At 38.3% G+C, this 23,427-nt stretch overlaps 1 protein-coding gene across 1 annotated transcript in view; it reads left to right on the forward strand.

Annotated features, from left to right (window-relative positions):
• The window catches only part of CNKSR3 (CNKSR family member 3), a 77,899-nt gene that overhangs the window by 13,224 nt on the left and 41,248 nt on the right, over positions 1-23,427 (forward strand). The window contains exon 2 of the mRNA XM_026705030.2: positions 19,359-19,522. Within this exon, the coding sequence (XP_026560815.1) occupies positions 19,359-19,522 (164 nt within the window). The remainder of the gene's footprint in view (positions 1-19,358; positions 19,523-23,427) is intronic.

A 23,427-nucleotide genomic window follows, 5' to 3' on the forward strand; every position in this document is an offset into this window, starting at 1 on the left:
GGGCTAAGTGAGGTAAAGTAGTGGATCCTAAAAAATAACAAAATAGTAATAATGCACAATAAAAATCTGTTAGATAATATGAAATGGGAAAAACAAAAGATAAAATGTTCTTTAAAATACTTTTTCAGTTAAATATGAATATATGCAAACAACTTAAAGTCTACACATTAGTCATCTATTTTCTCAGACACATTCAAGTAAAGGCTTTCTTTTCTTTTTAACAAAAATGGCCAGATGGGCAATATTTGACTCAAGCATTTTAGATATTTAAAAAGATAGTATGCATTTATTTCTTAGTGAGCAAATTATTCTTCTTTGTCAACCAAAGGACACTACTTATAACGCTGATACAAGATTCTTTTTCTGGCTTCGCCTGCATGAATTTTCACATATATTTTTATGCGTATAACAATTTCTTGGGATTGGTCAGATGGCATTTTCTTTCCTCTTCACAACCAATCCAGCCAGGAAGGTTAATCAAGACATATTAATCTGAGGTTATCCAGTGAGGTTCTGGATAAGGGAAGGATTTGAACACAAATCTCCTAATATTTTTTAGTTAAAGAGTCGGTGTGCTGCTTTAACTCAACAATTCAAAATTAGGACTGTGCTAAGCTTTGAATTCAAAGGGAAAAAGCTGCTTTGGAGTACTTGAAAGGGTGTTTTTGTAGTATTTATTTTCACTTACTTCCACCAAATGTGTTTTATGTTGCACTGCAGCTATAGAAAGAAAAGATACAGTGTGCTCCAAAGCATCTCTTTCCCTTTGATCTTGTCTTCCTTTTTTAACTTTATCCAAATAGAAACCGACTTAAAAACTCCCCAAAATAAGCATATTTTACCATAAAGGTACAAAGTTTCACAGATGGCTAGTTAGCCTTTACTGCATCCTTTCTTTGAGATAATTACATCATAGCTTCTTCTTCCAAAAAGTTGCAAAATTTATATGGGACATAGATTAGAAAAAAACTTCATTTCCTTGCATTCTGCATCATGATTGTTTAACTTGTATTCCCAATTTGTGAGGGCACTTTCACACACTGAAAATTGGAGATCTTGTTTTCCACCCTTTGACACTGAAAGCTAGCTGTTTCATTTCTACTGTAGAAAATTTCCTTTGTTTTCTTGAGTTCTTGAATAAAATAGCTTTTTTAATGCAGGGGAAAAATAATTTGTATCTTAACCATTTGGGTTTTGCTTAAGGCTTTTGTGTCATGAAACAGTTTTCAGGATGGGAACAATTATAGCTTGCTTTCTTTGTTAAAGAGTTCTTTCAGATCCTTAGATTTTATCCTATAGAAGTTTGTTACATTTCAGTAATTATTTCTGTGGCAGGAAGTAAATTGAATGAATGAAAAAAAAACAGATTGTCAGAAATTATAAAATTATAAAACCTTGTTGTGATATCCAAATGTATATAATTTATTTACATAATTATACCATCAACATTTATGTTATTTGAAACACTTTATAGCATCTGGGCATGCAAATAGTGTAAAAATTTAATTATGTCATCCATAGTTTCCTGGTTTGGATGAAATTCCAGTTAATTAGAGGCTGGCTAGTTGTGTGTGCTTCAAAAAAAGAAATAAATGGGTACATCCATTAACTTGTACATTGTGGTGATATATATTTTATTCTTATAGACTTTCATAGACAAATCTCCATGCAAATCAATATCAGTTTGTATATTGCTTTAAGTTCTCTAAAATGTGGATGGTTTGGTTTCTTGGACCAACCAGTTCTTTTTGGCTATCAAATAGAAGGCCCATAAGAAAAATGGTGGGAGCAACACCCTCCAGCATTATAGAGCTTTTCTTCTTTACGTAAATATATTTCTCCATTACTAATAAAGAATAAGAGAAATAATATAGGTTGTCTTACTTACTATTCTGGCTCCAGTTTTGCAAATATAGGGTTGTCATGCATAGTGTTGAAACTAACCATATGTTGAAATTACAGATTGTTGCCAGCTTGTTATCTATATTTTCCTTGGAACTTTATTGTAAGGTTTCAAATTTATTAGTGAAGGACTACAGTACATGTCTTTCAACTGTTTTAATTCAGTTTGGTGGGAGAGAAATGAGTAGTTTTTTCCCTCCAAAAGATAAGAATATTTTGCTTGAATTTTCATGAGTGAAGTGGAAGGCTCTTGGCTTAGTTATAAGGTAGGTGTAATATATGTGAATATCCTTTATTAAATAATATTTTCATTTCTGGCTTTCCATAGTTCAACTAAATTGTAAGGAACACATAATGAGGGCATTCCATTTGTTCAGGAAGGATGTAGGCACAGCCACCAATAATATCAGAAGGATGGAAAGATTTGTGACAAACACCAACAGAACCTATCCCTGATAATCTGTCAGTTTATAGTAATCAGGGACAGTTAAAAAAAATTATTTTACCTTCCAAATCAGCCTGAGATGAATAAAAATAAAATATCTTTTGTCAGTGGAGTAAACATTCAAGAATTTGGAGGACAGATTTGACATGCTATTAATGTTATTGATGCAAAGGAGAAAGGATGATCCATTTCAGATAATCAAATAGTCAGTGCTCCCTTTGTTGCACTGTGTTTTGTCCTAGATATTCAGAAGCTCCTGATCACCATTGGAAAATAAAGCACTCACAAATCTGAAATCTGCATTTTGTTAAATATTCTGTGTGCTGCATTATCAGTTATCAGTCTCAGTGGTTTGACCAATGTTGCAGTTAATTGAAAGGCTTCCACCAATATTGTAGAACTTTTTAGTTAAATAAGCCCCAAAATATTGAACCTTGGCTGTCCATGGAATGGTCATAAACGGGAGATTTTGGGAAGAAGGGAAGGTCATGACTCTCTAATATATATGAATAAGTATATGGGATATGTAGCAATGACTATATGGTAATTTAATCTCTCCCTAAGATGCCTTGCCTTTGAGGGTATTGATAAGATCTAATGTTTTTAAATTTTTATCTATTTATTTATTTGCATCCTGTCTTTATTACTTTCACAAATAAGTCAAGGCAGCAAAGATATCCTGCACACCGCCGTCCGCCTGTTTTTCCCACAACAACCCTGTGAGGTGAGTTGGGCTAAGAGAGAATTGCCCAAGATGAACCAGCTTGGCTAACGCAGGACTTGAACTCACAATCTTCTGTTTTCTAGTCTAATGTCTTCACCATTAATTGGCAGGCAGTTGTAGATCCTGAATGAGGATGACATCTTTAGAGAACTTAACTGAGTGCTGTCATGAAAACTGTGTGTAAGCGGGAACTTTTGTCATTGTTACCTCCTTTGCCAGAAGATTGTTGTGAGTAGAACAAGTTGAGGCATGCCTAAAGAATGTAAATTCGAAACAAATCTGTCACCAGTAGCAGACAGTTTGTAAGAGACAGAGATATTTAGAGGGGAAAAAGTAATGGGGTTGGATTAGCTTCATGAGAAATATTTTAAAAGGAAATGGAACATTTCCGTCAAGTCATATGGTCACCTGCTTTAATCCCACTGAGTATCATATGATCTGTGAATGTACCTAAACGTGAGTTCCATTACCCCTAAAAAGTTGTATATTTTTTACATTGATGTATTGTAAAGCATTTAGTTTTTAGTGTTGACACAGATTTTAAGGATTTTTTTTAACAAGAATGAATGCTTGCTAAATAAGAGAAAGTTGATTTTTTTAAAAAAAAATACTTCAATGTGAATAGCTTGGAGATATAAAGTTGAAGATTTGAAGTTTGGTGCAAGAATATCTGTTGCCCACATTAAATAATTGCTGAGTGTCTGCTATGTGTAGTGTGGAGCATGTACAATACTACAGTAAAGTAACTTCCTGAGAAGAAATGCAGGCTGCGTATGATGAACTGAATAGAGACAAGTCTGGTTTTTCTACTAGACCTAATGTGAAGCTGGCATTGTTCTTCCAGAGATTTTCTGAAGTCAGAAATTGGTTTTTCTGACATTGAGGGGTTGAAAAAACAAGGGAGCAAAATAAAGAGCTTCTTCCTTTATCGCAATTAGATTTCTATGAAATTTATGAGTGTCTATGAAATTCCTGGCAGCTCCAGCCAGCGTGGCCAGTAATAATAAATGCTGGGAGTTGTCATACAGCAACATATGTAAGTAGCAGCTCTTCCCTCTGCCATCCAGAATTAAACAAATACTGATTGAAGGGAGTAGGGTGAGATTGGGATACTAAAATAGGAGGCTTATAATGCCATGTGGGGCACTAAAGAACTAAATGATAGTTTTCAACTATGGTCAGTTTGCCCTCCAGATGTTGACTTACTTTAACTTCTAGGATCCTGGCTTATTAGGTACATTGAGGACTATTCTGAAACATCTAGAGGCCTATACAGTGTTTAACTTAATTCAGAGTTAGAACATGGAATGAAAAAATAGATAATGTAAACTTAAAGTATGGAAGGGAAAAATAGATTTATTTTGCACAAATGCATTTGGTATTTCTAAATTAGTATATACAAGGTCATTCTTTGTGGGTTAGTTATAGGTTCTTGGCAATCTGAGCAACTATTTGTGGAATGCACAATGATTTCCAAGTTCTCAAATTCATCTGCTTGGAAATTTAATTCATATATCTAACTTGACAAGCTTTTATTTAATTAAAAAAAAATCGTAGGCTTTAAGGCAGACACGGAGGTCTTTCCTGAACTGGAACTATCATTGTTAGCTTTGTCTGTTAAAGTTATGGAGAACATTAATCTTGTACAGTTTTTCTCTTTTCTATGACTGAGGATGGATGTAGATCTGAGTCTTTCCAGTCTTAGCACTTTAACCACTAGACTGCACTATCTCTTTTTGCCTGTATTTTGTTTTAAAAGAGTATTTTATAGTACAACATTCTCTTAAACGAAGCACAAATACACAACAAACTGATTGCTGAAAATATTCTTAAACCTTGAGTATGCCATACTTTTCTTTCTAATTATTGTAAATTTAATTCCAGAGTTTTATTTTTTACCTTACCCAATATAGCAGTCCTTAAATGTTTTCAGAGTATATGTAGGTTACACCATGCCCATGATGATGATGATGTATGTGTGTGTGTATATGTGTGTAAAATAAATATAAATAATATCTAAAAAGCTTCTTCAGCTCTGAAGCTTCTTGGATGAGAAGCGAAACGTCTTCAAAGAAAAAACAGAAAGTCCAGTTGCCTCTTGAAAAAACACCTTTGGGGTTTGAACAAAGCAGATGTTTTGCCACTGTGTAGTAAAGCAATCAGGTTGCTTTACTTCTCTGAATTAGCTGAAGTGGCTGCTTTGGTTCAGTTTGCTTTGTTTTCTGCAGCCGCTTCTGGCAACTGCCCATCCAGCCAAAGTTCTGTGAATGCCCTAGCTTGGAAAGAGGAACTACATTCTTACGCAACTTGTGCAAGAAGGCAGATGGTGTTGCCACAACATGGTGAACAACATTTATTAGCATGAAGCACCATTCTGAATGGGAACCACCTTATGTAGGCTAAATTGCAACATGGCAGACTCAACCATTGCATCTTTTTGATCCCTTGCCTCCTTTTCATGACTTTGAGTCAGTCAGAACTGCCTGGATGACTCTACTTTCTTGGGATGATTTTGGAACAGGTTTGTCATTGCCTTCTTCCTAGGGCTCAAAGACCTTGGGTATTTGGCCCAAGATCATCCAGCTGGCTTTGTGCCCAAGGCAGGACTAGAGCTCACAATCTCCTGGTTTCTAGGTGCCTTTAATTTCTACACCAAACTGGCTCATTTTCACACACATAATATGGCTAACAGTTCTGAAGTGTAGCCCTATCCTTGATTTCCCCTTCCCCCACCCCCCAAACTGGTTGCTTCCAAAGGTATATAAACCTTGTGTTATTAAGCTGCTCATTGACTTACTTAGGCAGCTCTAGTAGAAACATTGTGGGGTGCTAGCTGTATTTTTCCTGCAGGTTTTCAGTCAAGCAGAAATTCTGTTTGCATAAAATTCAAGTATAATTTGAGAAAAATGTTAACTCCCCATAATAAAGTCCCATATCTGGCACACCAAGTCTTTTATTTACCTCTCATTCATTTCCCACAACTTTCTTGAGAACCTAATGATTTATGTTTGCATTAATGGAGCTTGCATAACTGCAAGCACTTAAATTGCCTCAGTGAGCAATTTAACAGACCATGTTCTGTTAAATACAAAGTGTAGTTCATCCTCTAATACCCTTTGCAGGAAATAAGAATGGGGTTGAAATTGATTGAAAATTATATGTCTATTGCAGGGTAGGAAATCTGGATTGACTGGGCTGAAATATTGCATGAAGCATTTGTTTTAACTATGATTGATGGAACTATGATTTGTGGCCTGGTCTATATCTTAACACACATATCTCACACTAAGGCAGAACTGTAATTTCTGGCTGAGGATGCATTTAATTCACATACGATTTTTTGGTCTCAGCGTGATGGTGAAATGGTAGTATTGAAATGGTAATATTGAAACAGAGCTTGGAAATGCCCATTATAGGTAATTATTTACTAACTGAGCCCAAAATTTCTGTTGCTAAGCCAGACAGTTGTTAAATGTGTCATGCCCTCGTTAAGCAAATCTGATTTCCCCCATTAACCTCACTTGTCTAGCCAACTGGGAATATTAGAAATAGTGTTAACATGATCCTGGGACACTTACACTATCATAAATATGAGTCAGTAGCCAAATGCCCAAATTTTCATTATGTGACCATGGGGATGATGCAATGGTCATAAGTAGGAAAATCCATCATAAGTCACTTTTTTTCAGTGTCGTTGTAACTTCGAATGGTCAATAAATGAATGGCTGTAAGTAAAAGACTGCCTCCATTAATGTATTCTGTGGGTTTCATCTCTAAAAGAGTTTTGGTCCATGAAGGACTGTGGAATGTTTATATCACCTTGAAAGAACCCTGGAAAAAGATGGAATTTTGCTTTAAGGTGCTATAGACAGGTGTTATTCACAGACCTACTTAGTACATCTATTTTGCATGGGTTTTTCCCCCTTTGATTTCAGAATCATTACATGCAAATGTGCACTTCCTATGGCGCTCTTCTGACTTGTTTATCGGTATTACCACAGTTTCTGTGGGCACGCATACATATGTGCATAATCTGCAGTCACATCAAAATTGGGAAGGCAGACATTATGGCGATTTGAACAAGTCTACTGTTGCAATCTTCCAAACTGTGTCATGCTGCAGGAGGAGATATCCCACACCAACCCAGGTGTTTCCTCATGTCAAGTAACATTGCAACATAGCTTCCTGATTTCGTTATGGGAATAAGTGCCAAGCTATTAATTATTAGAGTTCAGCCGATGGAGTCCTTGCGATTCATAAACAAGTCTGGTAACATCCACTCTCAATGGCAGGCCACATATATATCTTGAAAAATAGGGTGTGATTGTTCAACTCCAAGCAGGATATGTTTTGTGATACCCAACTCTCATACCAGTGAAGTACAAATAGCAGTTTGTAATATGATAAACAAATCTCTGCTGTTGCTGTTAAACATTAAAATAAACCTGGGCTTGACCAGTGAAAATAATAGAACATTTGTTGACTTAGCAGTTGTTTGCTTGGAATGCTGTAAATAAAAGTCTAGTTGGAAAGACTGAACCTGGTCTTCCTGGATGGCACTAGTGAAACTCAAATGTTTCATAGGCAACTCTGGAAATAAACAAAGCATTTAAAAAGAGTGGCTTGACTGTTTTGGTTTTTATCTTTTTTTCAAAAAATGGTAGTTCCTCAAAACAGTTCTCGACAAAACAAGATTAAATTACTTGGGATTATTTTCTAAATGTTGTATTCCACATCAAAGAAGCCTTGTTTTCAAAGTCATATTTTTTCTTAATTTTCAAAGAGATTATCTTTTTTAATCCTGTTGCAGCAAAAATAAGCCTCCAAGTACTTTATGGTGTGTTAAAATATGACATTTTTTTAAAAAAAACAGATGACATAAGACTTCATGGATTAATCTGTTTGTACTTCTGTATTTGGATTTAAACAAAATAAAACATGGATATAGAAATGTACACTGAAAAAGTGCAGTGTGGACATTTGAGTATGTTTACTTTTCTGTTTTTTTGTATGCAGCATTTCCATAGTCTTGACCCGTAGACTAGTCCAAAGTATAATAGATCTAATTCTAAATCTCCTAGAATCTAAATATTGAATATTGGTTTCCACATTTCAGACTGGGTGGGACTGGTTTATTTTGTGGGACAAATGATTGGTAACATAGGCAGCAGAGGTGGGGATGCTCTGGTTTTTAAAAAATGTTTAACTTCCTCTTTGGTCTCCGCAGCTGAGTAATAACTCAAATCACATTAATGTTTATAAACAAAAACATACTGGAGGAGCTTTCAAATACTGAACAATCATTAAGAGTGTTGTCTGATTTGAAGGAGGGAGGTTCCTGAAATCCTGCTAGTGTGCAAATATTGAATTGGTACCAGCAGGACACACTTGCATTTTCTTTTTCTAGAACATTTAAATTTGCTTGCCAATTAAAATGATTTGCTGAATGGAGTTTAGGAATAAGCATTACATACAAGGACAGTTTTAAAAATACTTCACTAGAGCTTGGCTCTACAGCAGTTGAGTAGGACTTTACTGAGGGATTGTAACCTTTTTTCCTCAACTTACAACAGTTCATTTTGTGAACATTCAAAGTTACAATAGCGCCGGAAAAAGTGATGTATGACTATTTTTCACATTTAACAACTGTGACGCGTCCCCATGGTCACACGATCAAAATTTAGATGCTTGGAAACTGACTCGTATTTATGATGATTGCGGTGTTCTGGGAGTCACTTTTTGCAGCATACTGATAAGCAAAGTCAACGAGAAAGTCAGATTGTCCTAACAATTGTGTTACTGTATAACTGTAGTGATTCACTTAACAATGGTGGCAAGAAAGATTGTAAAGTGGTGCAGAACTCAATTAGCAACTATTTTGCTTATCAACAGAAACTTGGGACTCAAGTATGGTCATACACTGAGGGCGACTTGTTTTACTGTTTGGAATAGAAAACCAGTATAAATACAATGTGTGAGGCTTTATAAAAATGCCGGATTGTTCAATTAGACAATTTAATGGTCTGGATGAAATCATTGAAGTTCTCAAAACAGTCTAAGCCAGGGATGTCAAACTCGATTTCACTGAGGACCGCATCAGGGTTGTGTTTGATGTCGGGTGTGTGTGTGTATAGTAAAACATGCACACGGCCCTCCTGGGCTCTATTTTCGCTTGCAGAGGTTGCAGGAGGTCGTTGCAGCCCAAAATGGAGCTCAGTAGCCCATTTTTGCTGGCAGAAGCACCACGGGTCGATCCTTCGCTGTTTCCAGGGTGGCCCTGCAGGCCAGATCTAAGCACCTTACGGGCTAGATCCGGCCCCTGGGCCTTGAGTTTGACACCCCTGTTCTAAGCCATGGATTCTTAAACAAGCTGTAGTTGGCTATGAGTTCTCATAATACATTCAGTCAGAATTAAACATCATTATGACTTAGCCTGATATGTGAGTCTAGGCTTTAACTAGCTTAAAAGGATCAGAACTGAGTCTAAAATGTTTAGTTTAAACCAACTTAGAGCTGGCATATTTGAGAGACGGCCTCGCCATCTTACCCATATACAGATAGTCTTTGTTTAGCAACTGCCTTGGACAATGATTGTTTGCAGTTATAACGGTGATGAAAAAATAACTTTGTGATCAATGCCCACATTTAACACTTTTGCAGGTCTGTAAAACAAAGAGAAGAGCGGCTCTTTTACGTCCCATTGTTGAAAGTGCTACATTATGTGGCACTGAGTAAAGGAATGTTCTTTCTTTGGAGGTTGGTGCCAGTGTGACTGTTCACTCAAGCATTTAATTCTAATGTACTGAAATTGTAATGTGGTTCTTTGCAACACCACAGTGTATGAGCAGTAATGCTGTGTTGTAAAGTTTCTGACAAGCTGGGTTTGGTGGGTTGTATTGTACTGTTGAGCCATTGTGGTTTCTAAGTTAAGGCTTAGTTTTTTACCTGCTAGTTTATACTTGCTTTGACTGCTTTTAGAGGCTTCAGATTCTAGTTGTACTTGAAATATTTCAACGAATATTGAAGAGACCGACAGAAAGTCAGCGTTGCTGTATTTTGCTAGGAGTTCTGCTAACTGTAGTTTGTGATAGTAGAAAAGGGGAGAATGGCAGAAGGTACAGATCCCACATGGACAATGGAAGAAACTGCTGAGGAGGCAGTGGAGGGCTGTGTAGACAGCAAAAGCCAGTTAGAGCAAGAGGATGAGAAGGAAAAAGAACAACCTGTGGTAACACCTGGGCCGTTAGTGGTTAGTGGTCCGCACCCCCAGATGGCCAGCTGGTTTGTAAGTTAAGGCTTAGTTTTTTACCTGCTAGTTTATACTTGCTTTGACTGATTTTATTGAGGCTTCAGATTCTAGTTATACTTGAAATATTTCAACACATATCTTTCTTTTCACTACAAAATGCAAGAGGTAAAATTAAACCATATTTTCTCCTGAATGATACAAATTAAGGCATTTGGAGTATCTCCCGCCACTCCCCACCCCAATTTGGCTTTTCTCCTTTTTCAAGAAATCCTGAAAGAATGCAACCTACTGGAGTGGGATCTTATTCTGACAAGGCAACATTTAACTTTAAATGAGTGTCATATTTCAGCAATACCCATCCAGATGGTTTTGTGGTGGCACAAATATTGCCCAGACTTGCTTCTCTGGGCAGGTGTTTCTTTAGTTCAGTTGATACTGCATCTGATAGTTGCAAGCCACCAGCTTTTGTATATGATATTGTTTAAACTTGAAATACCAGGTGTCTGCAAAAAATCGGTGAATGTGCTTTTGTTTCCATTTTGTTTGTTCAACTCCAGCTCATGTGCCATGCTGAAAGATTATGTATTGGTCAAATATGGTACTTTGGTGAATTATTCCTAATCTCGCAGTTACTACAGAAGTGTACTTCCAAAGCTCATTATATTAAGTAAACCAGGTGTCAAAATCACAAACCATAACAAGGCCTTATTCAAGCTCCCATTTCTGTCCCTTGTTACTCTGGGCTGAACTACATTTCCTAGCAGCCTTAATATTAAATCAATTATTGTTCTATTATAAATGTCTTATTATAATAAGGAACAGTAAGAGTTATAGCAACATCTGGATGGCCGCATGCTGTCCATTTTTACTGGAAAGGAATTGAAAGCAAAATAATGTCTTATAACTGAAGACTATAATGTGCTATTGCTGTATAGGTAGTCTTTGACTTACAACAATTTGTTTAGTGATCATTTGAAGCACTGAAAAAAATGACATGACCATTTTTCACACTTATGACCATTGCAGTCTCCCCATGGTCATGTGATTTACATTTGGATACTTGACAACTGGTTCATATTTATTTATTTTTTTTGATTTTTTTACAACAGAAACAACAAATAATCTTTCAGTTATACAATGTGTTGGTTAGATATATATATCTTGTGCACATAATAATATTGATATACATTTCTTATTGAGTTTACATTCATATTATATTGTAATCAACATTATATCCTCTAATATCATTATTACATTGTCATTAAGTTTTTATTTCAATTTCAAACTATCCTTACAGGCACATTCCAAATCTTACTAAATTATATTCATATTAAAGCTTATTCAAAAATAATCAATTTTAGTATATCGCTATTAATACAATATCCTTTAATTTCTAACTCTGTTTTCTAGCCATCCATAGAATAACTCCCACATCTTATAGTACTTATTTTCTTGTTTTCTAATTGGTAATGTTAATCTACTCATTTCTGCACATTCCATTATTTTCTTAATCACCTTCTTCTCCATTGGAATTTTCTCATTTTTCCAATTTTGAGCAAATACAATTCTAGCTGTAGTTAACACCTTAATAATCAAATATGTTATTTCTTTACTATAGCTCAGGTAAAATCTCCAATAAAAACATCTCAGGTTTTAAGTATATGTTGTTTTATCATTTTTTCTAACCATGTGTGTATTTTAGTCCAATATCTTTTAGCTTCCATGCATGTCCACCACATATGGTAATGTGATAACTGGCTTATATTTATGATGGTTGCAGTGTCCTGGGGTCATGTGATCTTCTTTTGCAACCTTCTTACAAGCAAGATCAATGGGGAGACCAGATTCACTTAACAGCTGGGTTACTAATTTAACAACTGCAGTCGTTCACTTAACGAATGTGGCAAGGAAAGTCATAAAATGGGGCAAAACTCACTCAACAAATTTCTCACTTAGCAACATAAATTTCAGGCTCAATTGCAGTCATAAGTTGACGACTACCTGTAATTTATCTTTTGTTTATTCCTGGAGTTGATGTATATACACTGCTCAAAAAAAATAAAGGGAACACTTAAACAACACAATGTAACTCCAAGTCAATCACACTTCTGTGAAATCAAACTGTCCACTTAGGTAGCAACACTAATTGACAATCAGTTTCACATGCTGTTGTGCAAATGGAATAGACAACAGATGGAAAGCATGGGCAGTTAGCAAGACATCCCCAATAAAGGAGTGGTTCTGCAGGTGGTGACCACCAGACCATTTCTTAGTTCCTGTGCTTTCTGGCTGATGATTTGGTCACTTTTGAATTCTGGCGGTGCTGTCACTCTAGTGGTAGCATGAGACGGAGTCTACAACCCACACAAGTGGCTCAGGTAATGCAGCTCATCCAGGATGGCACATCAATGCGGGCTGTGGCATGAAGGTTTGCTGTGTCTGTCCAGCGTAGTGTCCAGAGCATGGAGGCGCTACCAGGAGACAGACCAGTACATCGGGAGACGTGGAGGAGGCCGTAGGAGGGCAACAACCCAGCATCAGGACCTCTACCTCCACCTTTGTGCAAGGAGGGACAGGAGGAGCACTGCCAGAGCCCTGCAAAATGACCTCCAGCGGGCCACAAATGTGCATGTGGCTGCTCAAACGGTCAGAAACAGACTCCATGAGGGTGGTATGAGGGCTCGATGTCCACAGGTGGGGGTTGTGCTTACAGCCCAACACCGTGCAGGATGTTTGGCATTTGCCAGAGAACACCAAGATTGGCAAATTAGCCACTGGCGCCCTGTGCTCTTCACAGATGAAAGCAGTTTCACACTGAGCAGATGTGACAGGGTCTGGAGATGCCGTGGAGAACGTTCTGCTGCCTGCAACATCCTCCAGCATGACTGGTTTGGCAGTGGGTCAGTAATGGTGTGGGGTGGCATTTCTTTAGGGGACTGCACAGCCCTCCATGTGCTCGCCAGAGGTAGCCTGACTGCCATTAGGTACCGAGATGAGATCCTCAGACCCCTTGTGAGGCCATATGCTGGTGTGGTTAGCCCTGGGTTCCTCCTAATGCAAGACAATGCTAGACCTCATGTGGCTGGAGTGTGTCAGCAGTTCCTGCAAGACAAAGGCATTGATGCTATGGACTGGCCCACCCATTCCCCAGACCTGAATCCAATTAAGCACATCTGGGACATCATGTCTCGCTCCATCCACCAACACCATATTGCACCACAGACTGTCCAGGAGTTGGGGGATGCTTTAGTCCAGGTGTGGGAGGAGATCCCTCAGGAGACCATCCTCCACCTCATCAGAAGCATGCCCAGGCATTATAGGGAGATCATACAGGCACGTGGAGGCCACACATACTACTGAGCCTCATTTTGACTTGTTTTAAGGACATTACATCAAAGTTGGATCAGCCTGTAGTGTTTTTTTCCACTTTAATTTTGAGTGTAACTCCAAATCCAGACCTCCATGGGTTGCTAAATTTGATTTCCATTGATAATTTTTGTGTGATTTTGTTGTCAGCACATTCAACTATGTAATGAACAAAATATTTAATAAGAATATTTCATTCATTCAGATCTAGGATGTCTTATTTTTGTGTTCCCTTTATTTTTTTGAGCAGTGTAGTTAGGCCTTTTCAAAGAATAGTACTGCTTTAAGGTGGGGGATTTTAAAATTTTTAAACAACCTCATTGGATTTCCAAATAAACATACATACATGAGACTCATTGCTTCTTAGTTAAAAGTAAGACTAATGCCCGTTTCAGCTGCAAAGTATTTACGCATACTAATAGTTATAATATTAGTAACAACAACCAATTTGCATCTGTGTAAATTGTTTAGTTAGAAAATCACATTTTTTCCTGCTTTGGAATAATCAGATGGGAAGTTTTTGTCCCAGTCATTTGACAATATAATTTACATGACTTAGCTAATCTGGCATTGTTGAATGATAATTTCCCTTCACTGAAGGGAGTTGCACATGGAGACTACTAGAATTTATGAAACATCAGCCTTCTGTCTTTTAAAATTATCTGTTGCTACCAGTCTCTTCCAGTTTCGTTGGTGAGAAAGCTCAGATGACATTTTCAGCTGTTACTCATTGAGGGAACTAGCACACTGGATCAACAGTGGTTTCATGTCCTGTTCCTTTAAATCTCTTATGTTAGTGTAGTCCGGTTCAGTCATAGAAATTACTCAGAAGTTAGAATTTTATTTGGGTTACCCTGTGCTTTCAACTGTGTCATTCAGACATAACAAGCTATGCTTTGAAAACTATAGTCTTTGGCTTAGCATGATTTATGGATTCAGCCAATGAAATAAATCATGATTAACAAAGCTTCCTGACTTAGCACAGTGTTTAAACCCTGTTGTTTTATCAATCCTGTATATGCACTGGTCCATCACAACAATGACGTACTTATAGGGGATGAGCAAAAAAGTGTGATTCAGTATATGTTGGCATGGTCTTGAATATATGCACATTCATTCTGCAGGAAGGAGTATGCTGAAGATTTGCTATAAATATTAACTATACATCATTTTTAATTTCTCTGGTTTGAAGAACAGGGGTCCGCTATGGCCAGGGAGACCTACATGCAACTCCATTTGGAGTTATTGTTCCTTCTCCTAAATCAGGGAGGGCCTTCAGATAACCACTTGTGTACAAGTCGCTTTGAAGCTTGAGGAGATGATGGTCTAGAACAGGGGTCTTCAAACTTGGCAACTTTAAGACTTGTGGATCTCAACTCCCAGAATTCCTCTTCCAGTCATGTTAGCTCAGGAATTCTGGGAGTTGAAGTCCACAAGCCTTAAAGTTGCCAAGTTTGAAAACCCTTGGTCTAGAAACATATTAAACATATTCATTCATTCATTCATTCATTCATTCATTCAGTGTTTCTGTACCTCCATCTCCTTAAGCAGAAAAGTGATTCATAGACAAGTAGTTATTGCAATGTACTTGGTCCGCTGCTGAAAATCACTCAGAAACTTCAACTGGTCTAGAATGCAGTAGCAGTATTGATGCAGCATCTCTGCTTCACATGCTATACTGGTTGCCAAGTTATTTCAAGGGACTAGTTATGATCTATATAATCTGTGTGGAATAGAGCCTGGTTATCATCTGTCTCCCATAACATCTCCTTGACCAATTGGATCCTGCAGTGGTGCTGTCCTCTGTATTCCTTACATTAAACAATGCAACTGATTGGAACCCTAGAAACGCACCTTTTCTACAGTAGCATCTGACTTCTGGAATGAGGTATCCAGATGCCCCCTACTTTACTGTTTCACCCAGGCCTTTGGTGACGGAGAGTGGGACCCATTCCTTCATTGCATATATCTATCTCATTTACCATCTTCTGTCTTCTATCTTTTATGTTTTGTTCATTTTATTGTATCTTTTTGTTATTATTGTAAGGCACCCCTAGTCATTGAGATCAGGTGGCATAATAAATTCAATAAATTATCATATAGGTAGCTTTGGCTGATCTTGAAAAACTAAATGGGGTCAAATCGGGATACAGCATAGATGGGATACCTCTCCAAAACATTAAGTGTATCAAGGGAAATTGAAGAACATCCTAAAAGGCAACAGTCGAAAACGGTTGCCATCTTGTTGCCAAGGACTCTACAGTACATGGACATTTCTTCTATTTTCTTATGGTAGGAACTTCCTGGAAATGCAGCTAATGTAGGAATGAAGGTAATCTAGGAACAGTCTTTACTAGAACTAAGCTTTAACTAACACCATTCTCATTGTTGTAAAACAAATTGCAAGGAGGTATCCTTGAGATTATCAAGCATGAGGCTCTACTTGAATGGACTTCCAGTTTATATGATTGCAGCAGTATTATAGTAGACATGATTTTGATGTGCATATGGATTCTGAACATCTCAATTTAGATCTCTTTGCAAAGATCCATTCAGTTTCCCCAAATATTAGAAGCAAAGCAGTTCTGTGTTAACATCCTTCTCAAAACACACATTGGTGGTGGTGGAAAAGTGAGGAATGTAGTTTTCCTTAAAATATCCAAGAAGTGGTGTATTTACATAAGCAAACCATTTGCATTTTGTCGTATTTTTGATCAAGCGCTGAGAGAGAAAGGTGGTTTTTACATTTTTTTTTTTGTAAAGCAACATTTTACAACACACTGCATTTTAATAAAAACAGTTAGGATGGTACTTCCCCTTTACTTAGTAACTTAACTTAACTTGGATGAGATATGATTTCTTCCATACACACCTGTTTGAGGATGATGTGCCTGAGTTTATATTCAATGTTTATATTGTACTGAAACATGGTGTTCTGGATTTTTGTGCCTCCCACATACGTTGTATAACTGACTTAAGAATTAAAGTTAGATACTTGGTTTTTGCTGAACTAAACCGTTGAAAGATTCTTTGTTAGGTGGCCTATTTTGATTATCTGATTGTTGCCCTGGAAAAGAATTTATTCAGACAAAGAAGCTTTTAGCACATTGAACTAATGGATTAATAACAGTTGCATTGTTTTCTTTGGCATTCCAGAGTTTCATTTTATCCCATTTTTTCGTTATCAGTAGGGTGCTAAATGAAATGGCACAAACTCCAGCACTTTTAAAGACTGATAACTAACCCAAAGTTTTATGTTGTAACTATTCAGGGTTCACACAATTTGACCTTGTGCCCTCCGGAGCAGAAGTAATAAATTGGGTGGCAATGGTTGCCAAAATTGTGTTCAACCTATGTTCGTTATAATTTTAGATAAGATTTGTATGTGTGTGTGTGTGTGTGTGTGCACGCACGCACATGTGCATGTGCATGTGTGTGTGTGTGTGTGTGTGTGTGTAGAATCAGTTTATATTTGCTTAAAAACAAAACCAGTGACTGCCTCAATGATTGGACTGGCCTATTAGTTGGGTGGGTGGGTGGGTGGATGGACAGATGGAGAACTTTATTCCATGGGTAGAAGACACATCAGGGCTAAAGATAGTGTCTGAATAACTTTTTGGTTTTCTCTAGATCTTTCCTAACCCTAGCTGTAAAAATTAACCATACAATATTAGTGGCAGTAAGTAAAATTCCTAGCAGTAAGCCCATGAAAACTGCATTATAAAAGCTTAAAAATCATTTTAAAAACTTCCTTTTTGAACCCGGTGGGGTAATAAAAAATAATGGTTTTGTTCTGGTATGAAGGCCAGATCGTTTCCATATTACTTTCTGTTTTTGCATCCTATTGTTTTAGATACTGTCACCCCATCCATAAGTACAACCTCCAGGCACCAAAAAGTTGTGCATTTGAGAATCTAGATTTTGCACTGCTGTGAAACATAAAAATATTCTGTACGATCCACACTGTTTCACAATCATCTGAAGTGATAGAGTCACAAAACTATTCAGAAGCAAGCCAGTTCAGATCCCTAACTGAAATCTTCCTGCTTTACTAACATACTTAATTGAGGGAGGGAATCCCAGCAATAGGCTCTTTCTTAAATCCTGTCATTGCATAAAGTTCACTTCCCTCCGGGTTCTTTATGAGTGAGAGTGCTATGGTTACCTGGCCACTTGGATGACCATAAAATCTGGATGTCTTATTCTTATCTTGCTATTGTTGGCGAGTGTTAACAATTCACTCCGTAATAACAGCGGTGATGAAGGTTGTTGCTTACCAACTTTGGAAATTGGAAATTAAGTGTTGCTCTGTCCCAATCATTACTTTCCATCATATCACATCACTAAAGCTAGTAGCAGACAGAGGAGTCATTGTGGCATGATCTATGCAATTTGATTGTAATAAGAGGTAGTCCTCAATTTATAACCACAGCTGAGCCCCAGATTTCCATTGCTAAGCAAGACAGCTGTTAAGTGAGTTTTGCCTCATTATATGACTTTCCTTCCCGCAGATTTTAAATGAATTGCTGCAAGTGTTAAGTTATAACACAGTTGTTAAGCAAATCTGGCTTCCCCATTGATTTTGCTTGTTAGAAGGTCACAAAAGATGATCACATGACTCCAGGATACTGCAGCTATCATAATAAATACATGCCACTTGCCAAGCATTCGGATTTTGATCATGTGGCTTGAGGATGTTGCAGTGGTTGTGTAAAAAAAAAGTTTCAATGCCGTTGCCAGCCCAGAAGCCTCAAAAAAGTATAACACTGTCATATTGGCACATCTGGGGAAAACCAGAATCTGAGAGTTCCGGGTTTTCCCTAGCTCAAAGAAAACCAAAATCCAACCTCTGCACCCCATAGTCCATCACATGGTCCAATCATTATTTCGTTCCAACTGGAGACTATCCCCAGGCACTCCTCTCCAGGTGCAGGGTAACATGTCCTTGACTGTATGAGAAAGGAATGTTGTGGGTAATCTTCCAATGCTCCTTGAAGTCCCCCTCCCAAATCCCCAGGCACTGAATGTGGCAGCCCAGAAGCCTCAAAGAAAAATTGCTTCCAAGCTGACAGGCTTCCCACCCCCCTTAGGCGAGAATCAGGTCCTGGAATGAGAAACAATCAGGGGCTTAGTTCAATCAGCAAGCAATTAACTACAGCCAGGGATGACAGAAGAGCTGCCCCTGTACAGCCGACTCAACCTGTGGGATATAGACAGCGGCTGTCGCCTGACAGCCATTGTAACTTGGAATGGTCACTAAATGAATAGTTGTAAGTCAAGGACTACCTGTATATGAAAGTAATGGAGGTAAATGTAGAAGTGATATAAAATGGAGACAAAGGAAAAGTGCAGGGTTATATGAATATGGGTTCGTTAGAGGCATTGAGAATTACCCAACAAGATTATCCCAAGTAAGCAATTTAAAAAAAACCCAACAACCCCCAAAATATTTGTATTCATAAATACTGTGTTTCTCTGCTTTCATGATTTATTTTTTTGCCTCTCCTGCTTTTATTTTTAAAGTGTTTTTAATTAGGCATAAGAGGTAGAGACAGAATGCTTTATTTAGGCAATATTAACCAGGGTAAGAGTTGTGTGGATATTTATGTGCATGGTTTTAAATTAAAGCTAAATAAAAAAATACAATTACATTGGCTCTTTTTTTTATACAGGACTGGATGATTGTCTTCAGCAGTATGTCCAAAAGTTTGAACGAGAGAAGATAAATGGTGCTCAGCTGTTACAGATTTCCCACCAGGATCTTGAAGAACTGGGGGTCACCCGGATTGGACACCAAGAGCTTGTTTTAGAGGCTGTGGATCTCCTCTGTGCACTGGTGAGTTGATAGAATCAATGTCGAGATGCATTGTTGACCTTCTTTTCTCAATTTTCTCATCTTGAATAATATTTATCAAAAGAGAGATACTGATTGCCTTGAGAAAGGTTGGGCAACTTTGCCAAATCCTTTCTCAAAGTATCTCTCTTTTTACACATAGACACATATTATGGTTGCAAGTGGATTAACTGGACCGAGAAGTTGTTATACATTCGTAATCATTCTGATTTTAATTCATATATATTGCTTCCTGAATACTTCCCATTCAAATCAAAGAAGATGACCATGGAAAATCTCTTCTATTGGGGTGGAGGTGGCTAACAGATGGACCTCCAAATATTACCTCTCCAGCATTTTTCAGCTGGCCTATTGGTGAGGGATGATAGGGATTGTGATTCGGTCATACCTTGCTTGTAATATAATGTTCATCTATTATAAAGGGGCTATCTTGTTAAAGGGATGTAGGAAGTTGCATTCAATGGTGGGATTCAGCTAGATTGCACCAGTTCAGGTGAACCAGTTATTAAATTATCCCCACCCCCCACCCCACTATCAAAGTGGATCCTGCAATGGCTGGTTGCTCTGTTTCCTGTTTCTCCATTGCAGTGGAGTGCAGCGCCCAGGATCCACTTTGACAGCAGGGTGGATGGGATAATTTAACAACCGGTTCACCCAGGGTCAGGTTGACCGCCGCAGGAGGCTTGTCCCACATGTGCGGCGGGGATAGGCCACGCCTCCCATGATAGCCTGACCCTGGGCGAACTGGTTGTTAAATTACACCCCCCCCACACACACACCTGCTATCCCACTACTGGTTGCATTCCATGTTCTAAGTAATGCGTGAGTGAGAGGGCCTAGTGGGTTTTTCTGGGAGGTGTTTATATGGGGAATTGAGGATTGGGAAGAATCATTTTCTTTTCCTGGAAAGGGTTTGGAGCTTTTCAACTCACGACAGAGCAAGTTCATTGAAAAGAAAACCTTTCATGGATGACTTTTTCACCTCTTCCCCTCATGCAAAAAATATATAGCAGTGGTGGCTAACCTTTTTAGGCTCCTGTGCCAAAAATTGCAAACGCGCCAGTGCACTCACCCTCAGGTGCCAGCACCCAGAATGCAATACGTGCCCCCCTTCCCATGCCTCCTGCACATGCGCTAACAATCCCCCACCCCCTTACCTGCACTGTGCCTCACAGCTGATTTTTCGGCTGGTTTGAGGCCTTTTTCGGCCTCCTAGTGGCTTCTCAGACTGAATTATAGGACCGTTTCATCACTTCTGGTATTACAGGAAGTGACGAAACGGGCCTATAATTCAGCCTGAGAAGTCTTGCAGAAGCTTTTTCCAAGCCTCTGGGAGGCCAAAAAAGGCCTCAAACCACCCCCCCCCCCCAAAATCAGCTGTGAGGCATACACATGCACAGTAAGTTAAGTTTGCCTGTGGCTCGCATGCCAGCACAAATGGCTTTGCGTGCCACTTGTGGCACGCCTGCCATAGGTTGGCCATCACAGTTAAACAAGGTTGTCTCTAAATATTTAAAGTAAGATGCTTTCCTCCACCCGCACCTCTGTCCTTTTCATTAATGGCTGTTGCGCTTATGCAGTTTATTTCATGGTAGGAATACATTTGGATGAATTGCTTATTCAATCCTGTGAGCCAGTGCCAAAAGCATATACTGTTTCATCAGTAAGAATGGTGGGAAAGAATTTTTCGTCACACTTTTGCCCTTAACCGGCTGCATTCCATTCATTATGTAACACTTCTTACATTTAAGTGTATTCTTAAAATGGGCAGAGCTTTGAATTCCCTGTGCAAATTGCATTCAGAGGGCTAGGGCAGAAATCATTTGCACTTGATAAACTGGAAGCTTTGAGATGCTTTTTGTTCTGTAACAGATGCGTTAGGCATGCAACTATTGACTTAAATCAGTTCCATTCCTTGCAATTATACAATTGCAGATAATTTGGGTTAAAGGAAGCTAAGGAAACATACTTAACTTGGCAATTCTCAATAAATACAACTCTCCATGTTGGAGTAAGGGGGTTTAGGGTCATACTGAAATTATTGAATACAACCTTGCTTTCAATAATATCTATGGCATCTACCTAAGGGCATTCTTCTGTTCTAGTTTTTAATCAGGGATATATAGAGAAAAGAGATCAACATTTGTCAAAGGTAGCGTTCCTTCTTCAGTTTGGTCTTTCAGCTTAATTTTTTTTGCTTAATGCATTAGGTAGAATTAGTCGAAATGCTACTCCATCTCCTGTAGGAAGCAGAATTCATATTTATATATATATATGCCAAGAAGATTTAAGGACTATCTAGGCAGTTGATAAAGAATCATCTTGAAGATAATTGATGTGTGGGTGGGTAGGTAGGTAGACAGAATTCAGGGCCACATAACTCTTCCTACCTTCTAAGAGCCTCTATGAGAAATTTAAGAGGATTGGAGTGTTAGCTGGTTAATCCCTACTTACCCACGGATGGCCTTAAGGGAAAATTAGTTTCATTCCCTTGGGAGGAGAGAGTGGAAATAATAGCACTACACTGATGGCTGGATGACTGTTGTAAGGCTGACTATAATAAAACTGCTGAGTTCTGCCTGCAGCTTTGAAATGCTGTGTAAGTACTAAATTATAATAATAATAACACCACACTGTGTGCAGGTTGTTTTTCCTGGCTATCTTTTAAAACACTGACTACTAAAAGGCAATGTTCACTTTCCACTGTCCTGTCTGGTAAGATGCATCGGGTGCATGCTAACGTTACAGCCTTCTGCATTAGGCCTGGGTAAATTCTAATAAGCTTTATAGAAACCCTGTCAAAGGCAACTTGATCCATACTTACAAGGATTAATGATTAACAAGACAGGAATGTTTGACCTTCGTGTGTTCCCAGTGATGTGTGTGTTTTTCTCTGTGTAATGAAAAGGTGTATTGAGCTTCTGAGATGTGCTATGCAACTGCCCACATAAATAAGGGGGAAAATATTTCTAGAAATTGCATATTTTGCATGGAGGGGATTGAGGACATGCATATAAACTCCATTCTGACACTCTGCAGACTTTTCACCATGAAAAGGATGATGAAGTTCAGCATGAGCATAGAGTTCTCCGTTGAGCAAAGAGACACTTTTTTAAGTGCTTGTTCACACATCATTCCTGTGTGAATGCTGTAGTTTCTTTTCTCAACCACCACTTATTTATTAGTATTAATATAGTAAATAGACCTATTTCAAAACAGCTCAAGATAGTAGTGTATACAAAGCTAAACTAAAAAATAAAACCATAAAAGAACAAGATCCTAAACAATTAACCCAGTTCCATTGTTCATACCAAGAGTCCATCTGAACATGGGTGCCAAACCCTGTAATGCTTTAAAAATTAAAATAAGTCCTTTGAATTGATTCAGAAGCCTGTTTGTAATCAATAATTTCAGTATGGATGAATCTGCTATTGCGTTTGAATCAGTTGTAGCTTCTGGGCCATAATCTAACTTTGAGGTGATGAGAACATGAATATTCCTAGGGGGTCTTCATCTAGAAAAAGTCCAAACCGTTGGTCAAGCAGTAACTACAGGAGGGCCCCCAAAAGCAAGGATCTTTTCCTTCAAGGTTAGGGCAGCCTCATCTAGAACTGATTTAGGGATCAAGATGAAGCCTGTTTGATACAGGTTATATGATACAGATCAGAGATGGTATTCAGCAGGTTCTGACCAGTTCTGGGAGAACCGCTAGCAGAAATTTTGAGTAGTTCGGACAACTGGAAAATACTACCTCTGCCTGGCCCCGCCCCCATCTATTCTCTGCCCCCTGAGTCCCAGCTGATCGGCTGGGTCTTCTTTTATTGTCCTGCACAGGAGAACGGAGCTGGAAAGTAGGTTAGGGGGGTGGGGAGAGAATGGGGATTTTG

This window comes from Pseudonaja textilis, chromosome 1 (assembly GCF_049901715.1).
Source record: "Pseudonaja textilis isolate UNSWEBS1 chromosome 1, rPseTex1.2, whole genome shotgun sequence".
Classification (NCBI taxonomy): domain Eukaryota; kingdom Metazoa; phylum Chordata; class Lepidosauria; order Squamata; family Elapidae; genus Pseudonaja; species Pseudonaja textilis.